Source organism: Ammospiza caudacuta, chromosome 18 (genome assembly GCF_027887145.1).
Source record: "Ammospiza caudacuta isolate bAmmCau1 chromosome 18, bAmmCau1.pri, whole genome shotgun sequence".
Lineage (NCBI taxonomy): Eukaryota > Metazoa > Chordata > Aves > Passeriformes > Passerellidae > Ammospiza > Ammospiza caudacuta.
Genome location: NC_080610.1, coordinates 15,440,809 through 15,467,698, shown reverse-complemented (window position 1 = coordinate 15,467,698; position 26,890 = coordinate 15,440,809). Strand labels below are relative to the sequence as shown.

Sequence of the window (26,890 nt, the reverse complement as noted above, 5' to 3'; positions counted from 1 at the left end):
AAAACTAAAAGGGAGGGTTGTACATTGGAGGGGAATCTTCAGTATCAGGCACTTTGGGGAGTCTGAACCTCTCGGGTACCTCAGAAATGGGGAAAGAGAGAAGGGAAATGCAGCTGGGAAATTGGGATAAAAAGGAGGCTGCATCCTCCAAAAACGTGAGAGATGCCAGGGGAATGCCCCATGGCCTCTCCCTTTATTGGAATAAAGTTCCAGGACTCCTCTGTTTCCTTTTGGACATAAACCCTGGTGTTTGTGGGTTAATTTTCCTGACAAGCACGTGTGCCACATCAGGCACAGCTGTGTCAGACGGGAGCTGCAGCAGGGCAAACCCAGGGCTGCTGATGCTGTGCAGCCGTGTGGGCTCCACAAAACTCTGGTGCTGTTCGACACAATTTCCTCCTCTGCTGCCCCCCCGACTTTTTCCAGAGCACATCGTGCTGCGTTTCAGCCCTGACACTCATCCCTTCTGAATTTCTACCCTGTGCTGTAATTCCTTGGATCACAGCAGAGAAATGTTAGTGCTTCTCCAGTTGTTCCTGCTATGAAAAACATCTTGCTGGAAACAGGATTGATTTTTTTTTTTTTTTTCCAGATAATCATTTTACAGAATGTGCTGTTGCCTCACTACAAACATCTGGGCAGGTCAGGGCTGAGCTGCCCGCGGCCCCTCAGTCTCCACATCCTCCCCAGGCCTGGAGGAGGTTCTGGGAGTTTCTGTGAATTTCTGTGCTCTGCTCAGGTAACTCACTGAGCTGGTGAAGAGCAGAGCAGCACCACTTTTTACATCTGCCAAAAAATGTCTCTCTGTCCCTGAAGCGTTCCTGAATAACAGACCATCGCAATTTAGTGTATATTTAAATTAAATTAAATTGTCCTCTTAGAGGACTTAATTCAGGCAAAATTTTGCTGATGAAGAAGAGCAATGAAATATATTCAGTGTTCACAGAGGCTGTGCTGCAATTACAGCCAATCCCCCTGGCAGAGCCCAGCCTGCTCCCCCTGGCCCACGAATTAACCTGAATTAACAGGTTTTTATTGGCTCTGAGGTGAGTTCTGAGCCCCACAGCCCAGCCCTGCCAAGGGAAGCACTGATACAGCACTGACAGATATTCCCTGTACCCTTCTCTAATTAATTAATTAGTCCCCGTTTGGAACACCTCGTGTTTTAAAATGTGGATGGGAAATTGGGCTAAAAAGGAGGCTGCATCCTCCAAAAATGTGAGAGACCCCAGGGGATGCCCCACGGCCTCCCCTCTATTCAAATAAAGCCAAAAGGACTCCTGTGTCTCCTTTTTGGACATACACCTGTGGTGTTTGTGGATGAATTTTCCTGACACATTCATCCTTCCCCTCCTTGGGGGCTCTGCTGCATGGAGCAAAGAGAGATTCCTGACAAATGCAGCATTCCTGTCTGTGTCCCAGAAAAGGGAAAATCGCAGTTCCAAGAGCTGCCAGTGAATCATCACCTCTGCAGCACGGGGAGAACCTGGGCAGGCACAGCAATGTGCATTTTGGAAATACCTATGCAAAACTCTCTCTTCACCAGTGCCCACCTCCGAGAGGCCTCTGGGGACATTTGGGGCTCTCAGTTTGGAAAATGTCAGCAAAACAGCACATTTCACTCCTGGGCCTCGGGGATCCTCCCTGCTGCTGCTGCTCCAGCCTCACCAAAAGCCCAACAGAAGGAAGATAAACAGCTTGGAAATAGCTTTAAAAGGAAAATATGATAAAATATTCAGGAGAACATCTAAGAGATGTATTCTAGGAAATGTTTAAGAATTTAAATCTTTCCTTGCTGCTCCCATTCACAGCTGTAAGTGGGCCAGAGATGCTGCACTGCCTCCCCTCAGCCCCTCAGAGCCTGAGCTCCTCCATTCTGATATCAAACCATCAGAAACTGAGCTTCCCCATGGCACTGGCCCCAAACCATCAGAAACTGAGCTCCTGCATTCCACTGACACCAAACCATCAGAAACTGAGCTCCCCTATTCCACTGGCACCAAACCATCAAACCCCTCAGTTATCTCTGTGTGGACCAGGATCAAAAAGCAAAAACCACAAGGGAATTGTTGTTACTGAGCACCCCAGTGGGAAATCAGCATTTGACCCCAGTGTGCTGCAGGCTGCACAAACACACCAGAGCTGAAACACACAGCAAAACGCACAGCAGAGCACACACACAGGGACTCGAGCTGCCTGGGCACCCGGATCAAAAAGCAAAAACCACAAGGGAATTGTTGTTACTGAGCACCCCAGTGGGAAATCAGCATTTCACCCCAGTGTGCTGCAGGCTGCACAAACACACCAGAGCTGAAACACACAGCAAAACGCACAGCAGAGCACACACACAGGGACTCGAGCTGCCTGGGCACCCGGCAGCCTTTGGCACTGAGGAGAAAGAAACCACAATGCTGGGGAAAACAGAAATGTGGCAGCCACAAATGGCAACTGAACTGCTGCTAAAAACGCCCACAAAAATCACGGGAGAAGCACAAAGAAAGGATCCCAGGCACAGAAGTTCATGTCACTCACCAGGGTGTGGCTGAGCTGGATGGTGATGAGGGGAGAGCCCGACAGGTTGTAGGACAGCTGGGGCAGGGGCTCCACCTTGATGGAGATGAGCAAACTGCTGGCTGAGATCAGGGAGCCCCGGTGGGCAGCAGCTCCAGCAATCCTTGGGAAGGAGCAAACGCGTTAGGGAACAGAATAACCACTGGGTTTCAGCTCATACATAACAGCAGAGGGGCACAGACCCTCCTTGTTCCCTGAGTCCCTACAGGGCAGCCAGGCCTGGCCCCAGAGGTCCCACAGGAGCAGAGGCCACGAACCTGTAAAGGATGGGGACACCTGTAAAGGATGGGGACAGTTCTGGGCACCTGTAAATAAAGGGGACAGCTCTGGACACCTGTACAGGATGGGGACACCTGTAAAGGATGGGGACACCTGTAAAGGATGGGGACAGCTCTGACACCTGTAAAGGATGGGGACAGCCCTGCACACCTGTACAGGATGGGGACACCTGTAAAGGATGGGAACAGCTCTGGACACCTGTGAATAAAGGGGACAGCTCTGCACACCTGTAAATGATGGGGACACCTGTAAATGATGGGGACAGCCCCAGACAACCTGTACAGGATGGGAACAGCTCTGCACACCTGAAAAGGATGGGGACAGCTCTGCACACCTGTACAGGATTGGGGAACAGCTCTGGACACTGGGGACTGACAGCAAAGCTCCTCCTTCACCCTGCTCCTCCTTGCAAAGGGTCTCAAGCCTTGCTGGAAGTGTTCCAGGGAATCAGGGAGAATCCCAAGGAGGGAATTAGGGAGAATCCCAAGGAGGGATCCAAACAATTCCCTGAAGGTGAGGAGGAAACTGGCAGGGGCTGGATGGTCAAACAGATAAATCAGTGTGTGAGACACAAAGACAAACTGCACAAAATAAACACAGGAATGTATTTAGAGGTGATTTATAGCTTTACCTTGAAAAATAGATTATGTCCAATTAGATTTGTTGGAGGGAAAGACAGGTCACAACACACACAGCTGAACTGGACTAAACAGCTGATTAGACTGGAAATGAATTTATTCTAGGGGGAAGTCATTTTGCAGTACATAAGAACCCTTATTTTAAGGTAAAACTTGTGAATTTGGCATTTTCACACATTCAGGAGTAACTGAGATCCACTGGGTTTCAGCGTAGACTTTTTTACCCTCTCAGTACCAAAGTGCAGGATTAAATAAATGACTGCTGTCATCTGTGCCTTGAGCAGTGGATTAATGGGTTTCACCAGGGAAATGTGAGCCTGGGTGAATTAACCACCAGCCTGGGTTCCCAAACACAGCCCACCTGGAAAGGGCCAGCCTGAAACAAATGAAAAACCACCTTGTTTGCACCCACCACCTGTCTGCAGTGGTTTCTTGTTTTTATTTCAGAAAAACCCCAAAACCCTCACGTCAGAGCTGAAATAACTGCACTCAGCTCCTTGTCACAGAACAGAACTCATTTAGCACAACCCTTCAGTTCTGACCTTAAAAACCCATCAGCACCAGAGATTTCTTCTGCTCCCAGAAACCTGCATGGGAATGGGACTTGTTCATCTGAGGCAGAATTTGCTGCTCTGATACAGCAAATTTCAGTTTAGGTAAGGACTTGTGCAGTGAAACTCATTATCCCACAGTTTGGGGTTTCTCGTACCCAGATTAGGAACGTGGATGCTTTTCCCACACCCTTCCTCTGCTTGTTTTCCCTTCAGAGACCCTGGTGAATTTTGGAGTGTGACAAACCCTCAGCAGCAGCGGGGAATGGAGCTCCTGCAGAGCCAGAATTGGGGAATGGAGCTCCTGCAGAGCCAGAATTGGGGAATGGAGCTCCTGCAGAGCCAGAATTGGGGAATGGAGTTCCTGCAGAGCCAGAGCCAGGGAATGGAGTTCCTGCAAAGCCAGAATTGGGGAATGGAGTTCCTGCAGAGCCAGAATTGGGGAATGGAGTTCCTGCACAGCCAGAATTGGGGAATGGAGCTCCTGCAAAGCCAGAGCCAGGGAATGGAGTTCCTGCAAAGCCAGAATTGGGGAATGGAGTTCCTGCAGAGCCACAATCAGGCAATGGAGTTCCTGCAGAGCCACAATCAGGCAATGGAGTTCCTGCAGAGCCAGAATTGGGGAATGGAGCTCCTGCAGAGCCACAATCAGGCAATGGAGTTCCTGCAAAGCCAGAATTGGGGAATGGAGCTCCTGCAGAGCCAGAGCCAGGGAATGGAGCTCCTGCAGAGCCAGAGCCAGGGAATGGAGTTCCTGCAAAGCCAGAATTGGGGAATGGAGTTCCTGCAAAGCCACAATCAGGCAATGGAGTTCCTGCAAAGCCACAATCAGGCAATGGAGTTCCTGCACAGCCAGAGCCAGGCAATGGGGTTTCTGCAAAACCTTTCCTCACCCTGGCCCTGGTGCCAGCCCCACGTTTACACAAACTGCCCTGAGCAGCAGCAGGATGGGCTCAAACATTGCTGGGTTTCATCTTCTCTGGGTGAACAATCAAAGCTGCTCCCCTCGGAAACTGGTATTTATGGAGCCTGAAAATAGCTCTGTGTCTGCACAGCACAAAAGCTCCAAGAGTGTTGGTTTTGGTTTTCCACCACAAGCAAAGAAGAAGGTTGGGTTTCAAATTACAGGTGTGGAAGTAGCCCAGTGGTAGAAGGAACACAAAAGAAATTCTCTAAAACAAACGACTCTGAAAGGAAAAAAATATTCTACTGAAAAGTATGCAAAAAAGTTATAACAGTAGGCACAAAAAAGAAAAGCAAGCAGAAAAGAAGTGCATACTTATTTTAAAACATCTTTGAGTACCTGGGGTTTGGCTCCACAGAGGAAGAATTGCTAAGGCAGCATTCCCTGAATTATTACCTTTTTGGATGCAGCATTCCCTGAATTATTACCTTTTTGGATGCTGGTTTGGGCAGACCTGCATCTACAGGTTTAAGGACAAGATCTCACAGTGCATGACATACTGCAGACATTACAGTTTGAGTTAATTGTAGAAATGTAGGAAACATTTCTTTACCAGCAATTATGTGTTTTTTTACAATTGTGAACAGGGCAGACCCTTGATTCTGAAAATGAGTGCTGAAATCAAACCCAGCTCAGGGGAGCAGGAATGGATCTCCAGGCTGTCCTGACCCCAGATTTCAGGGAATGCACTCCAAAATTACAGATCCGTTCCTTTTGTGTACCAGAGCCCCAGGGTCTGACAGTGCTTTAAATACAGAGCTTTGACATGCAGCATCTTCAGTAAACTTTGACCTGAGCCAGGATCACTGTAATTCTCTTTGTCCCTTTGAAAAACTGAGATTACATCTTATTACCCTAACAAATTGCACTGATCCTCCTCTTTGGAAAACATAGGCTCTGCTTAGTTATGGCTCCAATTTCTTCACGTGAGCACAAAATATTGCAGAGCAGAGGCAGGGAACAGCACAGCCTGTAACCGCTGGGAAATGCCCTTTGGGAATGGCTGAGGGGTTACCTGAGTGTGCTCAGCCTGGATTGTCACCTGAGCAGCCAGGCACTCACCTGGTGTCCTCGGGGCTGATGTTGTTAAAGAAGTGATGCATGCTGTGGTAGAGCAGGCCCACGATGGTGATGCAGCCTGTGGAGAGGGAACAGGGTTAATTCCCCAGAGCAAGGAGAGAGAAAAGAGCAGGGTTATTGCTCAGAGCAGGGTTATTCCCTATAACAGGGACAGGGAACAGGGTTATTGCTCAGAGCAGGGTTATTGCTCAGAGCAGGGTTATACCCTATAACAGGGGCAGGGAACAGGGTTATTGCTCAGAGCAGGGTTATTGATCAGAGCAGGGTTATTCCCTATAACAGGGAGAGGGAGCAGGGTTCTTGCTCAGAGCAGGGTTCTTGCTCAGAGCAGGGTTATACCCTATAACAGGGACAGGGAACAGGGTTATTGCTCAGAGCAGGGTTATTGCTCAGAGCAGGGTTATTGCTCAGAGCAGGGTTATTCCCTATAACAGGGACAGGGAACAGGGTTATTGCTCAGAGCAGGGTTATTGCTCAGAGCAGGGTTATACCCTATAACAGGGGCAGGGAACAGGGTTATTGCTCAGAGCAGGGTTATACCCTGTAACAGGGACAGGGAGCAGGGTTATTGCTCAGAGCAGGGTTATTGATCAGAGCAGGGTTATTCCCTATAACAGGGAGAGGGAGCAGGGTTCTTGCTCAGAGCAGGGTTATTGCTCAGAGCAGGGTTATTCCCTATAACAGGGACAGGGAACAGGGTTATTGCTCAGAGCAGGGTTATTGCTCAGAGCAGGGTTATTGCTCAGAGCAGGGTTATACCCTATAACAGGGACAGGGAACAGGGTTATTGCTCAGAGCAGGGTTATTGCTCAGAGCAGGGTTCTTGCTCAGAGCAGGGTTATACCCTATAACAGGGCTATCCTCAGGGCAGCAGTGCCAGGCAGGAGAACCCTTCCAGGGCTGCAGCCCCTGTTCACTGAGAGCTCTGCCTTGCCCATCCCTGCCCTGTGACCGTGCTCACAGGGGTCTGAGGGTGAGGGAAGAGACGAGGATCTGACTCCGTGTTTCAGAAGGTTTGATTTGTTATTTTACTATATATATTACATTAAAACAAAGCACGACAATGTTGTGGAAAATCAAAGAAAACCCGTATGGCGAAGAGCTGCAGAAGTGGGAAAGGGAAAAACTCCCCTCACATGCTATTTTTGGCTTTACAAGTTGGCTTGCAATTACAGTTACTCAAACCTGGGAGGACCTGCAGCCTGCAGCCAGAGCCCCTGCCAGTGCAGAGAAACAAAGCTGCCACCCCCAATCAGGCAGACAGGTCAGTAATTAGCAGAGAATTCCTCAGTGCAGGTTATTTTCAGCTAACTTTGCACTTCATGGAGCAGGGACCGACCATCCCTCTCCAGAGGTGGCTGCAGAAAACCTCTGAGTGGGTGAATTCTGTGGGTTGGAATTTGGGGCACACGAGTCACATTTTCAAACATTTGAGAATGGAAGTGGATGCTTTTGTAAATGGGTTCCTTTGACTTCTGAGTAAAGCACAGATAATTAACATTGCTATTTTAGAGTCTTGACTAAAGGTGCAGATCTTAGCCATGCTTCTTTTAGGGATTTTTAAAACTTTTGCATAGGTATGGATTTCTGAGCTCTGCCTTTTTGCCATGAGTGTAGTCTGTATCTTCATTCTGTTCCTGTAGCTGCTATTGCTTAAACATGTAATTTTATGGTTTAATTTTAGACAAAAGACCAATTTTGCATGAAGGGATAGGTAATACCTGACCTGACATCCTAGAATTTCTTAGAAATAACCAGTTCAGATAATTAAAAAGAATAATTACGAAATTATGGCTTCTTTGATGTGAAAATGTGTCAGAATTAAATGGCTTTGGTCTCTGTAGCTCAGCCCCATTATTCAATATTAATCCAATTAGTATGAAAACTGCACCACATTAATTGCTCGTTAGCCTGACAGGGCTGCTGCTGCTTCCTCAGGCTCGGTGCAATCCACGGGGATCAAATCAGTTACCTGGGAAAACAGAGGGAACCAAAAGCTGTTCTACAGCGAAATCATTTTGGATACCCTGTGCGCACGGGTCCAGTTCTGTCTTTAATCTCTTCCTTACCTTTTCCATGGAAAGCCTCACTGGGAATGGAGATGTAGCTCTGCCCCCGGGATGGGAACCGATAGTGGGACACATTCAGGCTCTGAGGGAGCATTTTGACCACAGCATAATCTGTGGGACAGCCAGAGAGAAACATCAGCACACCCACAGCCCCTGGCTGCTTAACCTGCCCTCCCTGAGCCGCCGCAGCCATTCCAATATTCCTGCATTAACCCCCAGGCCAGGCAGAGCAGCCCTGCTGCAGGCACTGGGGCACTGAGCCCTGCACCTGAGACCCCAGTGTGTGATGCAGTGATGGGTGCCCAGGGCTGTTCAGTTATTCACCCCTCAGAGGGGGCTCAAAAGGCAAAGCAGGCAGCCAGAGCAGATTAAACGCCTCTGACACTGCAGAGAAAACACCTCTGACACCTGCAGCATCCAAAGGTGCAGATCAAATTAAGGCGCCAAGATGCTAACCCGCAGTAAAATAAAATTCTCCAAAAAGTTCAAGACTATTCCTATCATTTTCAGTCTCTTGCAAAACCCTTGCAAAGATGAAGGTTTTGTAGCACCCAAACCTCCAGGGGCTGCACATGAGCTCCAGGCCCTTTAACTCTATTTAACTCCATTAGCACAGCATTACTGAACCCTTCACACATAACCCTGATTCTGAATTCCTCCCCAGACAACCCCGAGGAAGCCCAGGCCCAGCCAGAGCCCATCACCTCCAGTGACAAACGAAACTCCGTTTGGCATTGCTCAGAGGGATGAGCAGCTGTGTGTGTGCTGGCAAGGAGAGCTCAGGGCTTCAGGAGAAGAGGAGCAGCCCTGCCAGCTGTGCAGCCCTGCCAGCTGTGCCAGCTGTGCCAGCTGTGCAGCCCCACCTGCCACGGGCGAGGAGCCCTCGAGGGTCAGAGGCAGCGAGTTCCCCTCCAGGTGCAGGGACAGGTGAGCCAGCACCGTGTCGATGGTGTGGATCAGGCTGCTGAGCACGGCGGGGCTCTGCGGAGGGACGGACACACAGACACGGCTGAGCAGGGACAGACAGACGGACACGAGCCCAGCCCAGGGGCTCCCGCGCTCCCTGGAGAAGGCATCACCCAAACCAAGGCCACCCAGAGTGTAAGTCCCAAAATGTTTGTATGTCACAGACATCTTTTATGGAAAATCCTTTCCTTAGGATTTTCCCTCCTGAGAAGCTGTGAAGCCTCAGAGACCAAATGTAAACATTGATTATCTGCTGCTGTGGAATGCAACAGGTGCCTCTGGGATTGGTCTCATGTGGTTGTTTCTAATTAATGGCCAATCACAGCCCAGCTGGCTCGGACAGAGAGCTGAGACACAAATCTTTGTTATCATTCTTTCCTTCCCTGTTCTTAGCCAGCCTTCTGATGAAATCCTTTATTCTATTCTTTTAGTATAGTTTTAATGTACTATATATAATAAAATAATAAATCAGCCTTGTTAAACATGGAGTTTGCCCTCACCCTCAGACCCCTGTGAGCACCATCACATTTGCAGAGCAGCCGAAGCAGAGCTGCCCCACAGCCCCACAGCCAGCTGCAGTCAGCACTCAGCAGGATGAGGCCACAACTGGGCAGAAATGTTCCTGACAATATCCAAAGATTGGCACCGGGTCTTTCTCTGAGCACCAGCTGAGAACGCTGCAGCTCAGCCTTTCTTTCATCTTTATTCAAATGCTCCTCAGCATAAAGGCAACTTTAACCCTCCAGGCTGAAACTTGATTCATGAAATCTCAGAGTTAATGCATGTTCCAGTGAAAAGGAAACCTGTTTTATCTGAAATCCATTTACACCAGAGATGAGCAAGGATCTGACACTAAGAATTTAAATCAATTAGACATCCTTTGGTCTCAAAAGCATTTTAGGCTTCAATGAGACCTCCCTGAGCTTTAGCTTCTCCTTCTCTCAGTTTAAAAGCTCTCTGTCCTGAAATCTGTGGTTTTTTAACATTCAAGCAAAAAGCTCAGGAAATTTCTGGATTCACCCTGCAGGTCTTTCATCAGTGACAGATGATAAAATAAGTCATACTGCCAAAAAGTGAAGTAATAGTGACAACCATTTCTGTTACCATCATGTGGATTTGTGCAGCTGAGGGAAATCACCAATCTGAGCCCATTTCTCTTACCTCTGGTCCATCAATCCAGTCAGACAGCAACAGGAAGTCTTCAATAGCTTTCAAAAACGCCTGAAAGACGAATAAAACTCCATTACTTATTGATCAGCTACATCTCCTGGCAGGGCAGATCTCTGCCAGGATTTTCTCAGGTCCGTGTTAGGATGCCAAGCCCAATTCCATTGCAGCGTGGTTGGCCATTAATTAGAAACAAGCACATGAGGCCAATCACAGGTGCACCTGTTGCATTCCACAGCAGCAGATAATCAATGCTTACGCTTTGTTCCTGAGGCTTCACAGCTTCTCAGGAGGAAAAAATCCCAAGAAAAAGATTTTTCATGAAAAGAACTGCGACAGAGTCCTGCTGGCATGGAAGGGGAAAAGGGAGCACAGAAACTGCACTGAAAATTAAAAAAGAAAACCCACATTTCCAGCTCAAACTCATCCATTGAAAAGCCTTCAGAGAATGATTATAGTCATTCCACACAGTGAGATGCGGAAGACACCACAAAACAAACACAAGTCAGACTTGTCAGAAGCGATTCATTATATCGTGTGTCAGTAATCAGAGAGTTTATTGCACATCACTTAAATCAAATTTCCTGGCGCTGTGAGGCGTGCACGATCAGGCAGAGATAACTGCACAGAAAACCTCGGTGCCTGTCTCTCAGAATTAGCTGCAGACAATGCAGAGCCCCACATCAATCAGGCAAATGACAGGCTGCTGTGTATGATCAGACTCTCGTATTTGCATCCCAAAATAGCTCTGCTAAGGATAATCACGGCCCAATTTCTGCCTGCAAACCGCTGTGGTGGCACCCAGAGCAGCCCCAGCAGGGACTGCAGTGATGTGGGAGCAGGTACGGGCGGGATGCTGCTCCCTCTGCAGCCAGAGCACAGGGAAATATCCCGGGAAAACAAAGGAAACAACGAATTAAAGCTTTTCAGAAGGGCTTTTGCTGCATATTACACTGTGATCCGTGAAATCCAAGCTTTAGAGTTTGCAAATGCTCAGCTTTTAGCGCAGTCTCTCAGTCGCTGTCGCTGTGGTTTGCAGAGGGTTTATTTGTATTTTTTGTCTGAGTAAAGCGCCCTTGTCACTCTGAAATTACCCTCGGGCTTAGGGGAACAATCAGCAGCGGGGCCAGAGCTGATTCCTGCAATAATGGCTTGGCAGTGCTGAAATCAGGGAATTAGATGCCCATGGCTTTCCAACACTGTTATAACTTTATGTTAGTCATGTTAGAACTTTAGGTCAGTGCCCATGGCTTTCCAGCACTGTTATAACTTTATGTTAGTGGCCCATGGCCCCTGTTCTCAGCTCACCCTACAGAAAACACCTGCTTGCTTTTTCCCATCTGTGCATTGGCTTGGACAAAACAAATTCCTTCAGCCCATTTCAGGGGGGACAGTGACTCCACCATCTCCCTGGGCAGGCTGTCCCAGTGCTTGAAACCCTTTCAGAAAAGGATTTTAGGGTAAAATCCAGCTGAAATCTCCCCTGGCACCACCTGAGGCCGTTTCCTCTTGTCTTTGATGTTTGGGAGAGCAGACCCAGCCCCTCAGCACCTTCCTTGCTCAGGATGGGTTCAGAGGCATAAAGTGACATCTCCAGGGAGATTTCAGACATCCAGAGAGACATTTCAGCTCTGCTCAACTCCTGCTGCTCCCTAAAGAGCCACAGCTCTTTCCACAGGTGGTGTCTGCAGTGAGCAGAGGCTTTTCAAGCTGCCCTGGACGTACCTGGGCGCTCACCTGGGCCCCACTCACCTGTGCCAGGCTCAGGGCCGTGTGCTGCGCCAGGGCTTGGCTGGGCAGGCTGCGGGACACGTTCTGCAGGTGCCCCAGCAGGGACAGGGCCGAGGGGGAGCTGCCCCTGTGCTGGCTCAGCGCTGCCAGGACCGGCTGGTACGCGTCCGTGGGGAGCTGCAGCGGGACAGAAATCCGCACAGGAGAGACCAGGTTATTCATGGGTTATTCATACTGCATCCCAGCAGGACAGAGAACAGCACAGGAGAGACCAGGTTACTCATGGGATATTCATACTGCATCCCAGCAGGGCAGAGAACAACACAGGATAGCCCAGGTTATTCATAGGTTATTCATACTGCATCCCAACAGGGCAGAGAACAGCACAGGATAGCCCAGGTTATTCATGGGTTATTCATACTGCATCCCAACAGGGCAGAGAACAGCACAGGAGAGACCAGGTTATTCATACTGCATCCCAGCAGGGCAGAGAACAACACAGGATAGCCCAGATTGTCCATGCTGCTTCCCAGCAGGGACAGAAATCGGCACAGAATACCCCAAATTATTCACACTGCCTCCACCAGGGACAGAAAACAGCACAGGATATCCCAAGTTGTCTGTGTGGGCCCAGGGAGAGAAGGAAGGGAAGGAAGGAGAGGAAGGGAAGGAAGGGAAGGAAAATTATCAGAATGGTTTTTAGCCTCCCATATTTTCAAAGTTAATAGCAAAACTTCAAAAAGTTGCTACCTTTTTTTTCATTATTTAACATAGTAAACATTTTATTTAACAGGGAATTTCCTTTGTGTTCCCACCTTCCCACAGTGGCTAAAACTTCTGCCCATGCATGTCCAAAAGCATTTATAATAGAGGTATGAAAGTAAGTGCCATTAACAGAAACCAGGCAGGGAGGAGGGTGTGTAACTCTGATTTATGCACGTTCTGCCTTTATGGAAAAGTCCTGAGCTCTGTCCTACCACAGGGCTTGTCGTGGTTGTCATCAGAGACCAGGGCAGTGTTGAGGAGAGCAGGACTTGCACACCTGGGGAAATGCAAACACAAACGAGGCTCTTACAAATCTGGACTTCTTGTATCAGATACATAATTTTATATATAAATTCCCACCTCAGGCTGGATCAGTTCCAACTGAAAGCAACAGATTTGCTGTTCTGTGGATTTATTTCCAGTACTGTAGCCACGCAGCCTTGTGATAGAGAAATCAAATTTTCTTCTAATCTACATCTGTCCAGGAGTTATTATTTGCCAGGGGTGTGGAATCTCAGTGCAATCCAACACTGGCTGCATGCACAGGACCCATTTCTCTCTCAGATCCAAAAGGAACATGAACATTCACTCAATTAAAAACCAGGCTGTTCTATTTGCTTATGTCAAACCACATTACCCTGCTTCAACCCTGCTAGAAATCCCCCAAAATCAATAAATAGATATCATAACCTTTCTACTTATGTTCATTACTATTGTAATACCCATTGCTTCCTCTGAGATTCTAATTTCATACATTAGTGGGAAATTTTATAAAATCCAATCAGTCTATTATTTTAAAGAGAAAAGCCAAAAACTAAATGGCCACATTTCCCAGGTGCTCCAAAACACCTGATCACATTAAAGCAATGTTGGTTTGGAGTTCTTCTGTCTAATTAAAAAAAATATATACCTGGCATCCCTTTACATTTGAATTCCTAAGCCCCTGGAAAATACACATCCAGCTTCACTTTCAATTAAGAGGCATACATTTATTTTTCACAGCATTCTGATAGTTCCACATGACACTAAAAAACCTGGAGTGGAACCAGGAGTTTAGGAGAAAACCCCATCAACAGAGCAATTAATGCCATGGAAATTGCAGTAAAGTCACAGGTGCTCACGGCATGAGCATCTCAAGGCGCAAATCAAGGAGTTTGGGATGCAGCCTCCTGAAAACCAGCAGGGATTAAGGGTGGGATGCAGGCAGAATTCTGCACAGCTCCAGAAAAATCTGGAATTGGCAGAATGGGAGGGTCAGCAGGGTTTCAGAAGGGAGCTCCCAGCACTGATGTGCAGAATCAGATTTGGGGCCCAGAGATCCCCCAGCAGAGCCCAGAGGGAAGGAGAGGGAGCAGAGCCCTGCTCAGGATTTGATTCCCTGGAAGGACCTTCCCAGGCTGTCAGAGGGCAGTGCTGGGCCCACAGGGGTTAAAAAGGGGTCTCCCTGCGTTTGTTTAAGCCATCCCTCCCTGGCAGTGGGACAGGGCACACATATTGATGAATGGGGGCAATTTGAAAAGCTGCTGCTCTGGGGTTTGGCAGCAGAACATTTCTGTGGAGCTGCATTAATCACAGAGGGTGAATAACGGCAGCTGGAGCTGGACAGTGTTATGGTAACCCTCCACTGTTGTCAAAGACACGGCAGCCAAACGCAAAAGCATTTTTTCCACCATGAGCACAGCATCATAAACCTTTTAAAGATTGAAAACTATGAAAAGTGAGCAGCCTTTTTTGACAGGTGCCCTGCCCCAGCTCCACTCACCCACGGCGGCAGTGAAGCACTGGCGCACCGCGTGCGATCTGATCTTGGCTTGTGCCCATTTTATGATCGTATTTTAATTGTGAATAAATTCTCCTTGTCAATCAAATTGGCTAATTCATTTATAACACAAACTATGGAAAGTGAGCAGCCGTTTCTCAGAGGTGTCAGGAGGCACACCCAGCCCCACTCACCCACGGCGGCAGTGAAGCACTGGCGCACCTCGCGCAATCTGATCTTTGCTTGTGGCCTTTTTATAATTGTATTTTAATTGTGGAATAAATCCTTATTAATCAAATTGGCTAATTAATTTATAACACAAACTGTGAAAAGCGAGCAGCCGTTTCCCACAGGTGCCCTGCCCCACTCACCTCACGGCAGCAGTGAAGCACTGGCGCACCTCGCGCAATCTGATCTTTGCTTGTGGCCTTTTTACGATTGTATTTTAATTGTGGAATAAATTCTCCTTTTCAATCAAACTGTTTAATTCATGTATAACACAAACTATGGAAAGTGAGCAGCCGTTTCTCACAGGTGCCCTGTCCAGCAGCCCCCAGCCCCACTCACCCACGGCGGCAGTGAAGTTCTGGCGCACCTCGCGCAGGCTCAGCGCCGGTCTGATCTTTGGCCATTTTACAACTGTATTTTAATTATGGAATAAATTCTCCCTATCAATCAAACTGGCTAATTCACGTATAACACAAACTGAAAAGCGAGCAGCTGTTTCTCACAGGTGTCAGGAGGCACGCCCAGCCCCACTCACCCACGGCGGCAGTGAAGTACTGGCGCACCTCACGCAATCTGATCTTTGCTTGTGGCCTTTTACAATTGTATTTTAATTGTGGAATAAATTCTCCCTATCAATCAAACTGGCTAATTCATGTATAACACAAACTGAAAAGCGAGCGGCCGTTTCTCACAGGTGTCAGGAGGCACGCCCAGCCCCACTCACCCACGGCGGCAGTGAAGTACTGGCGCACCTCGCGCGGGCTCAGCGCCCTCTCCCAGATCACAAACTCGTCGAAGGCGCCGCTGACCGAGCGCGGGGCCGCTCCCTCCGTGCCCAGCAGGTCAGGGCTGGCGTCCCCATAGTCGTAGAACACCTTCCCCTCGGGGTCCGTGGTGCTCAGCGTGCCGTTCACGTACACCTTCAGGCCTTCCCGCGACCGCCAGGTGAACAGCACGTGCGTCCAGTAGGGACCTGCAGGGGAGAGGCACAGCAGGGATGGGGGCAGCTCCAGAGCCTCCAAAACGGGGTCCAGTGGGGACCTGCAAGGCAGCAGAGGCTCAGCAGGGCTGGGGGCAGCCCCATCCAGAGCTCCCTGTGGGACTCTCCCTGCCGTGGAGCTGCCAGGGAGGCCAAAGGTGAGCCGTGCAATGCTGGTGCTGTGCCCATGAATCCTCACCCCCCTGGGGAAGCCCATGCCTGGCAGGATGCCCCCAGCCCTGCCTGAACCTGGGCTCGGTGCAGCTCCATAAATTCCCCTGCTCGGTGCTGCTGGCCAAGATCACTCCTCACTCCTGCCTCAAACCCAGCCCAGAGAGAGCAGCACCAGGACTGCAGGAGCTGGACAGCAAGCACATAAACCACTCTAAAGTTCTCACAGTTCCCTTGTTATGCTTGAGAGCCAGAAAACACAATACTCATTTTCACTTGGACTGCATAATCCACAAACGTGTGAATTATTCTTGCCATTTGCGGCTTTTCTCTTAAAAGAAGATTTCTGAACTGATTCATTAAGGTTTATGAAACTGCTACCGTGAGTCCAATTTTAACAATGTACAGGCAGCCAAATTAGGGCCAGAAAATATTTATGGAATGCCATTAGCATTACTGGAAGACCAGCGTTTGTTCCAGTCAGGAGATATTAGTGCTCCCCAGCAAGGCACAGTTTAGACAGAAGCAGTGAGATATGTGATATACCAGAATGTTTATTAATGCTACGGCCTGGCACAGGAAACCTGGCACTCAACAGAAGCAGCATCATGAAGGCACCAAAGAGCGGTCAGAGAGTTTCCAAATAAAGGCTGAACTCAGCAGAGAGCAGCCCGGGGGTGCCATGGAGTGAACCTGCATTCTGTGCTCCTGCTCGCACCCAGACAGGCAGGAAGCACGGGAGTCAATGAGGACTCACTCCAGACACCCCTGCAGGCTGGGCCAGGGCTGCTGGCCGTGGCAGTGTTGTACTGCACATCGGCAGTGTTGCAGTGTTGTATTGCACATCGGCAGCGTTGTATTGCACATCGGCAGTGTTGCAGTGTTGTACTGCACATCGGCAGCGTTGTATTGCACATCGGCAGTGTTGTACTGCACATCGGCAGTGTTGCAGTGTTGTATTGCACATCGGCAGTGTTGTACTGCACATCGGCAGTGTTGTATTGCACATCGGCAGCGTTGTATTGCACATCGGCAGTGTTGCAGTGTTGTATTGCACATCGGCAGTGTTGTACTGCACATCGGCAGTGTTGTATTGCACATCGGCAGCGTTGTATTGCACATCGGCAGTGTTGTATTGCACATCGCTGCTTTCCTGTGGCACCTTACCCCTCCCTCCCCACGCCAGGAGAGCTCTGCAGCACAGAGGTGTCTGCAGCTGTTTTTGTACATCCCCTTCTCTTTCCTCGAGTCGTGCTCTTCTCACCACCTCTGTCTGCAGGAATAAAGCAAAACGCAGCAAAGAAATCTATTTTTTTTAAATATAGAAACATTACCTGGTGGGCTGAAGCTCGCTTTCCACCTCATCATGGCACTGCCCCGGGTGTAGAACTCCACGGAGCCCTCGCCCTCGCTGGAGCAGATTTTGAAGCCGCTGGAGATCACTCGGCCCCCAGAGGCAGGGAGAAGCTTGGCCTGCTGCTCCTGGGTCTTCCAGAAGAAGGAGAAGGTCACCCCTGAGGGGAGGGAGAGGAGAATGACTGAGGAAACCGAGTGCAATTGAAGGTTTCCAGTGTGCAGAGCACAGGCGGTGGCAATGCCTCTGAGCTCAGATCATCTGCTGGCACCAACCAGGACAGCCTTTTCAAAATCAACAGAGCTCCAGCTCTAATTTAACTTGCAGCTGGAAAAGACTAAATTTTCAGCAATCAACACTCAGTTGTCTCAGAAATCAGCAAAGTGTCAAGCCTCATTTTTAGAGTTCGTTCCAAGGAGGAAAGAAACAATGATTATTGAATAACATAGTTTGGCAGCAAAAGTCAATCACAATGAATGGGTTTCTCACCTTCAGGCCCACAAGCCTCTGGATTACTGATGCAGGAATTTCTGTAGCTCCCAAAGAAGAGAAAGGTGACTCCTTTCTTTTCAGTCACGTAAATCCCTTTGTTCACCATCCCTTCTACAATATCTAGAGCAAAACCAAATCCAGTTTAGCATTCACACAAAGGAAAGCTTCAAACTTCCTGTAAATGTGATTTTAGCAGCCTGCTATAGCTCAGATGTTTATCTAGGTCCAACTGTATGGCTTTGTCACTTTCTGTGTTCGTTTTCCTTTTTGGTGTTTTGTGTTCCAGTTTTGTGTGTTCAGTTTCTTTGTTTGTTTCCATTGTTGTATTTTTAAAGACCGCACAGACATCTCTTTTATTTCAAGTTTGTAAAAATTGCACTCATACCCACTCAGCTCTGTGGTTAACTAAGACTGACAGAACCCATACACCCAAAAATAATTATTTTAGAGTAATCAGAGTAAACTTTATGCTTTAAAGAGTTTGGAATGCCAGACCCTTCCTAGAGGTGTCTTACCATGTTAGGCTGAGCCAGTAAAGAAATTCTTTCACCAATTAAAACGTAACAAAATAGTGTTTCCTTTTTCATTTTTGAAAGGGCAAGCTGGTGATCAAACTTGAATTTTCACTGAGAAATAACTCAATGAAATATCCCTGACAAGGTGCACACAAAACCAGAAACAGATCTCAGACACGCTCTGCTGGGGTGTGCTTGGCCCCTGGAAAGGCAATTGCTTCACCCAATGGGGATAATGAGTGATTTACCCAATGGGGATAATGAGTAATTTGTTTGTGATTTCCCTGTGTTCCCTCGCACAGAACAGCCCTGGTGAGCACAGGAATGCTCTCAGCACAGAGCCTGGGGTTGCTTTGCTGCATTGTGACCCCACCAGGGTCTGAGTGCAGCTGACAGAAAACGATGGGGAGTTCTCCTGTTTGTCCTGGCTGATTTTACAATGCGGACAATGGGAAACCACAACCAAAAACCCTGACCAAAAACCTCCTGCTGCGCCGAGATGCCTGCAGAGAGCAGAGAATGTTGGATTGCTGTTTCTGAGGAAGCTCCAGCATGAGAAACATTTTCCTTTCCTCAATGAATGCAGTGAATGCATGTTTCAATGCACTGAATTTCATGTTTCACATTGAAACATAAATAAGGATAATAAATTACCCTTATTTAAATACCAGTTTTCAGGTATTTTCCCCTCTTCTTTGAGGAAGAACCCATCAAGCCCCACCTCTAACTGACAGATAAAATTTAGTTCCTTTTTAAAATGCGAGTGTGTACTATGGGGTAAATCAAGCATTCCCAAGCTCTTCTCAAGGCACCTGAATTATAAATTCCCTCTGCAGGAAGCTCCCATAAGGTGGCACATTCCTGTTCCCACAGCCCTTCCTTGCCATGGGTGTCTCTCTCTAATGCTCAAATTAAACACACTTTATTATGTGAGAACTGTGCAAATGGTCTATAAAGCAGGTAAGAGAGGGCTGGAAGGAATTAGGGTCATTTGGAGTGCACCATTAATAGAGTTCCCATTTGCCAGCACACTTTTACTGTTAGAGAGTGAAAAACAGTGGGTTTGGTATTGCAATGTAGAAGCGTCGCTATGTGAGCAGCCCAAGTGACAGCTTTGCCATCTCCATCCTCGTCCCCAGGTCGGGCTTGTGACATTTTGATGTGAGTTATACCTGGGGCACAGCGGGCACCAGGCCACACCTCAATCGCAGCCACACAGCACAAATGCAATTACTGAAATTAAGGGACTTGCAGCAGCTGTAGCTGCTTCCCAGCCTGCCAGGATCCTGCCTGGACTTGGCAGTTTCTGTGCGTGGGTGTTAAAAAAATTGATATAATAATATAATAATATAATTATATAATTATTTATTTATATATATTTTTTTTATGTATATATATATATATATATATATATGTGTGTGTGTGTGTGTATGCTCCTCGTTAAAAAAAAAAAAACAAACAAAAAAACAAAATAAATTATCATGTTAACCAAAATTGTCACAACTGACAACACCTCACTCCCAGGCTTTGCAAACCTGCTTGCATTTGTATTTCTTAACATGTCCTCTAAAACCATTATAAACCAGTGAAAACCAGAGGGCTTCTTTTCCATTTCAGCCTTGAAAGACAAGAAAAAAATTAACCTGCTTACTCTCACATGTTCCTCTGAAATGTCACCTCTGTTTCTTTTAAGCAATATTAATTTCTTTAGGTTTTGGAGGATCCCTGGGGTCCATCCTCCCATGGGATTCACGTGGGGATGCCTCTCCCAGAATCCCAGCAATGCAGGTAACACTGCAGGGCTGCTTTTCCAGCAGTGTGTGACAGCAAAATAGTAATAATAATAATAATAATAATAATAATAATAATAATAATAATATAATAGTACCCTTTCACCACACGAGCACTTGAACCCGAACCCAGAGTTCACTCTGAATCCAAGGTTACAAGAACCATCCACGCCTGAGAAATGCAGAACAAAAAACCAGAGATTCCTCACCTACAGCTGCAGAGGAGTTAGAGTAGGCAGAGTCATTGGTATTTACAAAGGTAGAGTTATGGGGAGGAAGCACAGTGAAGTTGTGGATTCTTAGAGCTGGGTGGAACAACAAAAGAAAACAGGCAAATGAGCAAACAATGAATAAACACCGTCAGCAATGAACTGGCCAGTTCATATCTCTCACACAGCACAAATCTCAGATCTGCTGATTGAAATCTGCCCCGGCTCCACCTGCTCAGAGCCTCTGCAGGAAGGTTCCCCTCAAGTGCTGAGCACAAAAATCTGTAAAATCCCAGCTGGAAATGGAAAAACGGGCCAGGCTCTGCTCATTTGTGCCCACAGAGCACATCAGAGCAACGGGCACAAATCTAAATACAAGAAACTCCAGCCAAATATCAGAAAACATCCAACTTTTTTATGTCTGACCATAAGGTTTTATGCTCTGTTTTTTTTCTCTGATTTTGAAAATTTAACAGTGTCTTGCACACTGTAATTGTTTACCCTGGGCAGGCAAATAAAGGCTGATGAAAAGCCCATGAAAGTGGATGGAGAGACATTGATTTGGCATTTAGACCAACTGAGCTCGCAGAACAAAAAGACAAATGCTCTTAGGAACAGAAAAACACACACAAAACCCTCCAGATAAAAATGCATTAATATCAAGGGGCCAGATGAAAAACCTGAGCGCGGCCACTTTCTTTTTATTTGCTATATTCTGAGCTGATTGTTTCCTTTCAATTGCTGCTAGTGCTGAGATTTCCAAAGCATTAATTTGCTGCCACACTCTCAGCACACAAATGCTCTGAGAGATATAAATCTGGCTTCACACACAATGACTTCAACAAATAAAATGGATTAACGTGACAGACAGATCATGGTGCTTCAAGGATTTAAGAGGAGAAACATGGAATGAAAATAATTGCATGATATGATGAGTGGAAAAACAAGGCAGACTCTGAAATAAACAGAAGAGCTGTGTAATCAGAATGGAGCCCACACCAAGCAAATTGTCACCTGGAGTAGATCACAGCAATAAAGAACACTTTTCTTGTATATCAAAGTGAAACATCAGATAGATAAAACCCCTGCTGGAGGCAGCTGAAACGATATCTGTGTGTGATAAGGCACAATGTAAACAAGTGGGAGGAACCTGAGCATCCAGGGCAGGGCTGCAGAGAATTCAGCACGGCAGAGACCAACACCTCTGGCTATGGGGTCCCCTGCAAGGAGCTGCAGGACAAAATCCACCCAATGTGTTCAGCAAAGTGCTGCAGCTGGCTCATTTATAAACCTCTTTATCACCATGTTGTAATAGGAGTCCAAAGAGATCGCTCCTGTGAGCACCAGGAACTTCATCTGTTCTGCTTTCTGTCTTCCAAGGCACTGAAATATTCCTGAATTTCGCTGGAGTAAAATTAAACTAAATTCGAGAAACAATCTAACATCAATTGTCCTTTTGCAAGAGCTGTATTTTATATATATTTAATTTTCAAAACAGCTTGGCCGTAATGCGATTGCCAAGACAGTGCTAGATATGGAGCACCTCACTCTTTTTGAAACCACGTGGAGTCCAGGGTCAGAAAATTACTTTAACACACTTTTAGAGAACTTATGTGGCAACTTCTGTAAGCCAAATTATCATTCTCTTGCAGTCAGTAGGAATGCTGCCATCAGCTCCTAATGGAAGCAGAACATTGCCCACATCTATTTCTGGTCAGGCAATTCCATTCCTTCAGAAATGTTACGGAAAGAGGTCAAAGTTTGGGCTGAGAACACTTGAGCACCTCTCCAGTGAAGGGGTTTGGACATTCACAGATCAGAGATTGGCATTGCCGTTTGTGGTGGAAGGTCTGGGGGGCTCTGGGGATGCCCAGCAGCACATCTGGGGATGCCCAGCAGCACATCTGGGGATGGCCAAGGTGTCAGTGGGGCAGAACCAGCTCTGGGGACCCTGAAACTCAGAGGGGAGAGCTCAGCTCAATTCACACCTGCAAGGGCACAGCTCTGGGGCCCTGAGCCTCGGAGGGGACAGAGCTCAGCTCATTCCTGGGGAGGGAGGGAGGGACCCCCCCACAGCTCTGGGGAGCCCCAGGGGCTGCACCTCCCATCCGGAGAGCAGAAGTGCCATTCCCTCTGGGCCCTCACCATCCCCACCCTGGCTCATCAGGGACGGCTTGGCCTCAGCAAATCTCTCCTGATTTCACCCAGCTGGGAAAAGAGTTTAAATTCCATCAGCTCACGCTGCAATAAGGAGACTCCCAAAGGCAGATAGAACAGTGTGGGCTCTCATCTGGACACCTCTCACTCATTTCTTTGTGTAGAGCTGCATGAAGGTTCATTGAACTGCCCCCAACCAAAGCAGAGCCCCCTCTGTGCCCTGCTGGCAGAGTCAGGGACCCCTGAGTGCCCTGGGCACGCTGGGCATGCGCCAAACAGCCAATAACAGCATGATCCCAATGGCTCCGTGCATCATAAACCTCCTCTCTTTATTACCTCAGCCACGCACACCCAGCCCATAAAACCCCGGAGAACACTCCATAAAAACCAGAGATCACAAATACAACGTCATTTGGGCATCGGAGCCCTGCAAACACATTAACTGGGGAAAACCCAAGCTCTGAGCCACAGAGCTGATCCCCTGTGCCATCTCCTGCAGGCACACAGAGCTGATCCCCTGTGCCATCTCCTGCAGGCACAGAGCTGAGCCCCTGTGCCATCTCCTGCAGGCACACAGAGCTGATCCCCTGTGCCATCTCCTGCAGGCACAGAGCTGAGCCCCTGTGCCATCTCCCGCAGGCACACAGAGCTGATCCCCTGTGCCATCTCCTGCAGGCACAGAGCTGATCCCCTGTGCCATCTCCCGCAGGCACACAGAGCTGATCCCCTGTGCCATCTCCTGCAGGCACAGAGCTGATCCCCTGTGCCATCTCCTGCAGGCACACAGAGCTGATCCCCTGTGCCATCTCCTGCAGGCACAGAGCTGATCCCCTGTGCCATCTGTGCCATCTCCTGCAGGCACAGAGCTGATCCCCTGTGCCATCTCCCGCAGGCACACAGAGCTGATCCCCTGTGCCATCTGTGCCATCTCCTGCAGGCACAGAGCTGATCCCCTGTGCCATCTCCTGCAGGCACAGAGCTGATCCCCTGTGCCATCTCCTGCAGGCACACAGAGCTGATCCCCTGTGCCATCTCCTGCAGGCACAGAGCTGATCCCCTGTGCCATCTGTGCCATCTCCCGCAGGCACACAGAGCTGATCCCCTGTGCCATCTCCCGCAGGCACACAGAGCTGATCCCCTGTGCCATCTGTGCCATCTCCTGCAGGCACAGAGCTGATCCCCTGTGCCATCTCCTGCAGGCACAGAGCTGAGCCCCTGCCGTGCCAGGGAAGCCTCGGTACCTCCGTTGGTGTCGCGGAACTCCCGGATCCCATCCACATCTTCCAGGGGCCAGTAGTGGGAGGCTGATGCCAGCACTTTGAACCCTTCCAAGAAACACAGGTCAGGAGATTATTAAATTAAAAGAGCAGCGAGGTGCGTAACGAGTCTCCACAGAAAATAACCGTAAAAGAGGTCGGAAGGTTAAGTAAACCAAAATATTTTATGTAAATCAAGGGTGGCACACAAGCGAGGCCATAAATCAGAGCAGCAGAGTAGATTAAAGCCTTATCACTGATTAGCCACTGCAGAAAACCTGCTTCTGAATCCCAGCTGATTCTCCTTCTAATTGCACCTAAAAGGTGTCACAGTCTCTGACTGAACCCCTGCTGGTGAATGTGGCAGCGCCACTGAAGCTAAGGAGTCACTCCAGAGTAATTCCAGATTCTCCTGAGGTTTGGAGCAGTGGGGACAGCCCAGAGCCCTGGGAGCCGTGTCCTTGGCCTCTGTGGCTCATGCCACATCTTTCCTCACCTTGCAGACCAAACCCTTTTGCTTGTCTCATGTTTGCTCTGTCCTTGTCCTGTCCTGCATACACCAGAGTTTGGTATCATGGATATTCATATTTCAATAAAGTGGCTGATGCCCCCCTGTAGAGCCCTTTGATGGTCTCCATCCTCATGGCACAGTTTCTGAGGTGACAAATCCTAAGATTTTTGGTTTTTTTTATTTTGAGTGCAAAGTTGATAAAATTGCTAAACTTCACAAGAGGCAATTGCAGGTCTGAGCAAACAGAACTCCGAGTTCTGCGTCTTGTGAGGGTACAAGAACTGCTCAGACTCGCTTCCAAAGTCAGCCACACCAGAGATATCTAACAAATGATTCATAACTGAGCCCATTAATCCGGGCTCTATTCTTAGCCCACCGAACTCAGTGTTTGCCGTTGCCATAGAGGCTTTCCCTCAGGAGGGGAGCAGAGCGCAGACGAGATGGGGATGTCCCATGGGATGGAAATAGGATGGAAATGGGGTTCTGCGGTTCTCCATCTCCTCTGGGGGCCTGGAGGGCAGAGAAGGGCACAGCTGGCACTGAGAGGAGAGGGCGCTGCAGCCTTGGAGCGGAACACACAACAAAATTGAAAATTCCAGGCAACCCCAGCTCAGCTGAGGCCTCTGGATCAAGCACCTGTTGGCCATGAACGTAAAATCCTTTCAGAGGCAGTGACACCGATCAGGAGAGACCCCAGGGCTGGTTCCAAACCAGCAGCATCCCTGCAGCAAACCCTGCGCCCATCCCTGCAGCAAAGCCTGCAGCAAAGCCTGCACCCATCCCTGCACCCCAAACCCAGCCCGCGGCGCTCCCCGCTCGGGGCAGCAGGGTTTCCCCTTTGTTCCACCAGCCAGAAGCCACAGACACTCGTTTTTAGGAAACGGGACTCTCTTTTTTCGGTGGAGCAGAAGCCATTAATTACTCGTCCAACAGACGTGGCCTCTCCCCATCGCTCTGCCTTTCACTCGAGAATAATTACATGTGGTTACGGCTGAAAAAGGCAACCCAGGGGCTGGCAAAGCAGTAAAGCTGTACTTGCACACCACCATGAGGCTTGAGGTTAAACTATTTATATAAACAGAGGAATTCTGCAGTTGCACACACAAACCCTTCTGAGCTCTCAGGGAGTTTTTTCACATTGGAAACAGATGAGAAATCCTTAATCTGCTCTGTGACTGATTTAAACCCAAGTGTGAGGCTGGGAGGAGGGGAGAGGAGCTGAAGCTGTGCCAGGGAACAGCAAAGTGAACAAACTGGCACAGCAAACTGTTCACTGCTGAACCAAAAATGCTGAATATGGGGGGGAGAGGGAAATATTCTGTGCAGAGATCTGATCCAGAAACTCACACGCAAGAAAAGTGAGGATAGGACTTTCCCACGTATCAAACACAAGGAATTTTTCTCCAAATGTGTTTGTGTCCAGAATATTCCGTGGGTGGGGTGTTGAATTCAAAACGGCTGGGACAGCCTGACACTTTGGATATCGCATTTTTAATACAAGCTGGCACTCAAACAAGGGCTCAGCTTCTTTGGGGTACTAAGGGAATAAAAAAACCCCACAAACTGCAAAAAAAGCCAATAAATACTCAAGCACGTTGCCAGAAAATGGAAGCAGAGCGTTCCTTACCTGGGTGTTTGGGGAGCTGGGAATGGTTCCCGAACACCTGCACAGAAAACATCACACAGTGAGACCCGGCCGGCAGAACCCGCTACGAGGAGTCCAAATACCCCTCAGCACTGCGGGGATTCAGAGCATTACCTGGTATTTCTGCTGAAATAAAATCAGCAAGGAATAATGGCAACAGAGCAGCGATAACAAACTCTCCATGGTCTACGCAAGGCTAAAAGCGCAGCTGAACTCAAACTCCTGTAAGGTTCCAATCATAAGTTTTCCTTTGCGACTTTTGGTATCAAAAGGGACATTTTCCATGCAGGTTCAAAAGGTCCATCCCTTCAGCGCTGGCAAAATATCCTCGCAGACCCTCCGAGCGCTGTTTTCTTGCTTCGCCCCTCGGTATCTTCATTTAACTCCGAATAAACTCCCGCGACCGGAGGAAAACGCGCGGCAAGCGCCGGAGTTGCGCTGTCCCGCGGCAGGAAGCCCAGCGCCTCTCTTGCAGCGAGTGCCGAAGAGAAAAAAAGGTCTGGGTTGAGCTTTCTGTCCGAGCCCAGCGCCTCTCTTGCAGCGGGTGCCGAAGAGAAAAAAAGGTCTGGGTTGAGCTTTCTGTCCGAGCCCAGCGCCTCTCTTGCAGCGGGTGCCGAAGAGAAAAAAAGGTCTGGGTTGAGCTTTCTGTCCGAGCCCAGCGCCTCTCTTGCAGCGTGTGCCAGAGAGAAAAGGTCTGGGTTGAGCTTTCTGTTCGAGCCCAGCGCTTCTCTTGCAGCGAGTGCCAAAGAGAAAAGGTCTGGGTTGAGCTTTCTGTCCGAGCCCAGCGCCTCTCTTGCAGCGAGTGCCAAAGAGAAAAGGTCTGGGTTGAACCTTCTGTCCGAGCCCAGCGCTTCTCTTGCAGCGTGTGCCAAAGAGAAAAGGTCTGGGTTGAGCTTTCTGTCCGCGGGCTGCGCTCCAGCTCCGCTCGCTCCGAGGGAGAGACCCCGGGGAAACTCCCTGTCCGCCCCCAGGCGGGGCAAAATGGGCTGAAACGGGCTGAAACGGTCCGAAACGGGCCGAAAAGATCTGGTTTGCAACTTTCT

General features: G+C 48.6%; 1 protein-coding gene across 1 annotated transcript in view; it reads right to left on the bottom strand.

The window, feature by feature from the left end:
- Positions 1–26,045, bottom strand: part of ADGRD1 (adhesion G protein-coupled receptor D1) — a 110,245-nt gene extending 84,200 nt beyond the window's left edge. The window contains exons 1-13 of the mRNA XM_058816685.1: positions 25,962–26,045; positions 25,830–25,866; positions 23,677–23,760; positions 17,762–17,884; positions 17,253–17,432; positions 15,493–15,741; positions 12,994–13,058; positions 12,038–12,193; positions 10,280–10,339; positions 9,016–9,133; positions 8,153–8,263; positions 6,066–6,141; positions 2,533–2,674 (exon numbers count right to left, since the gene is read on the bottom strand). Of these exons, the coding sequence (XP_058672668.1) occupies positions 2,533–2,674; positions 6,066–6,141; positions 8,153–8,263; positions 9,016–9,133; positions 10,280–10,339; positions 12,038–12,193; positions 12,994–13,058; positions 15,493–15,741; positions 17,253–17,432; positions 17,762–17,884; positions 23,677–23,760; positions 25,830–25,866; positions 25,962–26,030 (1,470 nt within the window). The 5' untranslated portion in view covers positions 26,031–26,045. The remainder of the gene's footprint in view (positions 1–2,532; positions 2,675–6,065; positions 6,142–8,152; positions 8,264–9,015; positions 9,134–10,279; positions 10,340–12,037; positions 12,194–12,993; positions 13,059–15,492; positions 15,742–17,252; positions 17,433–17,761; positions 17,885–23,676; positions 23,761–25,829; positions 25,867–25,961) is intronic.
- Between the last annotated feature and the right edge of the window lie 845 nt (positions 26,046–26,890).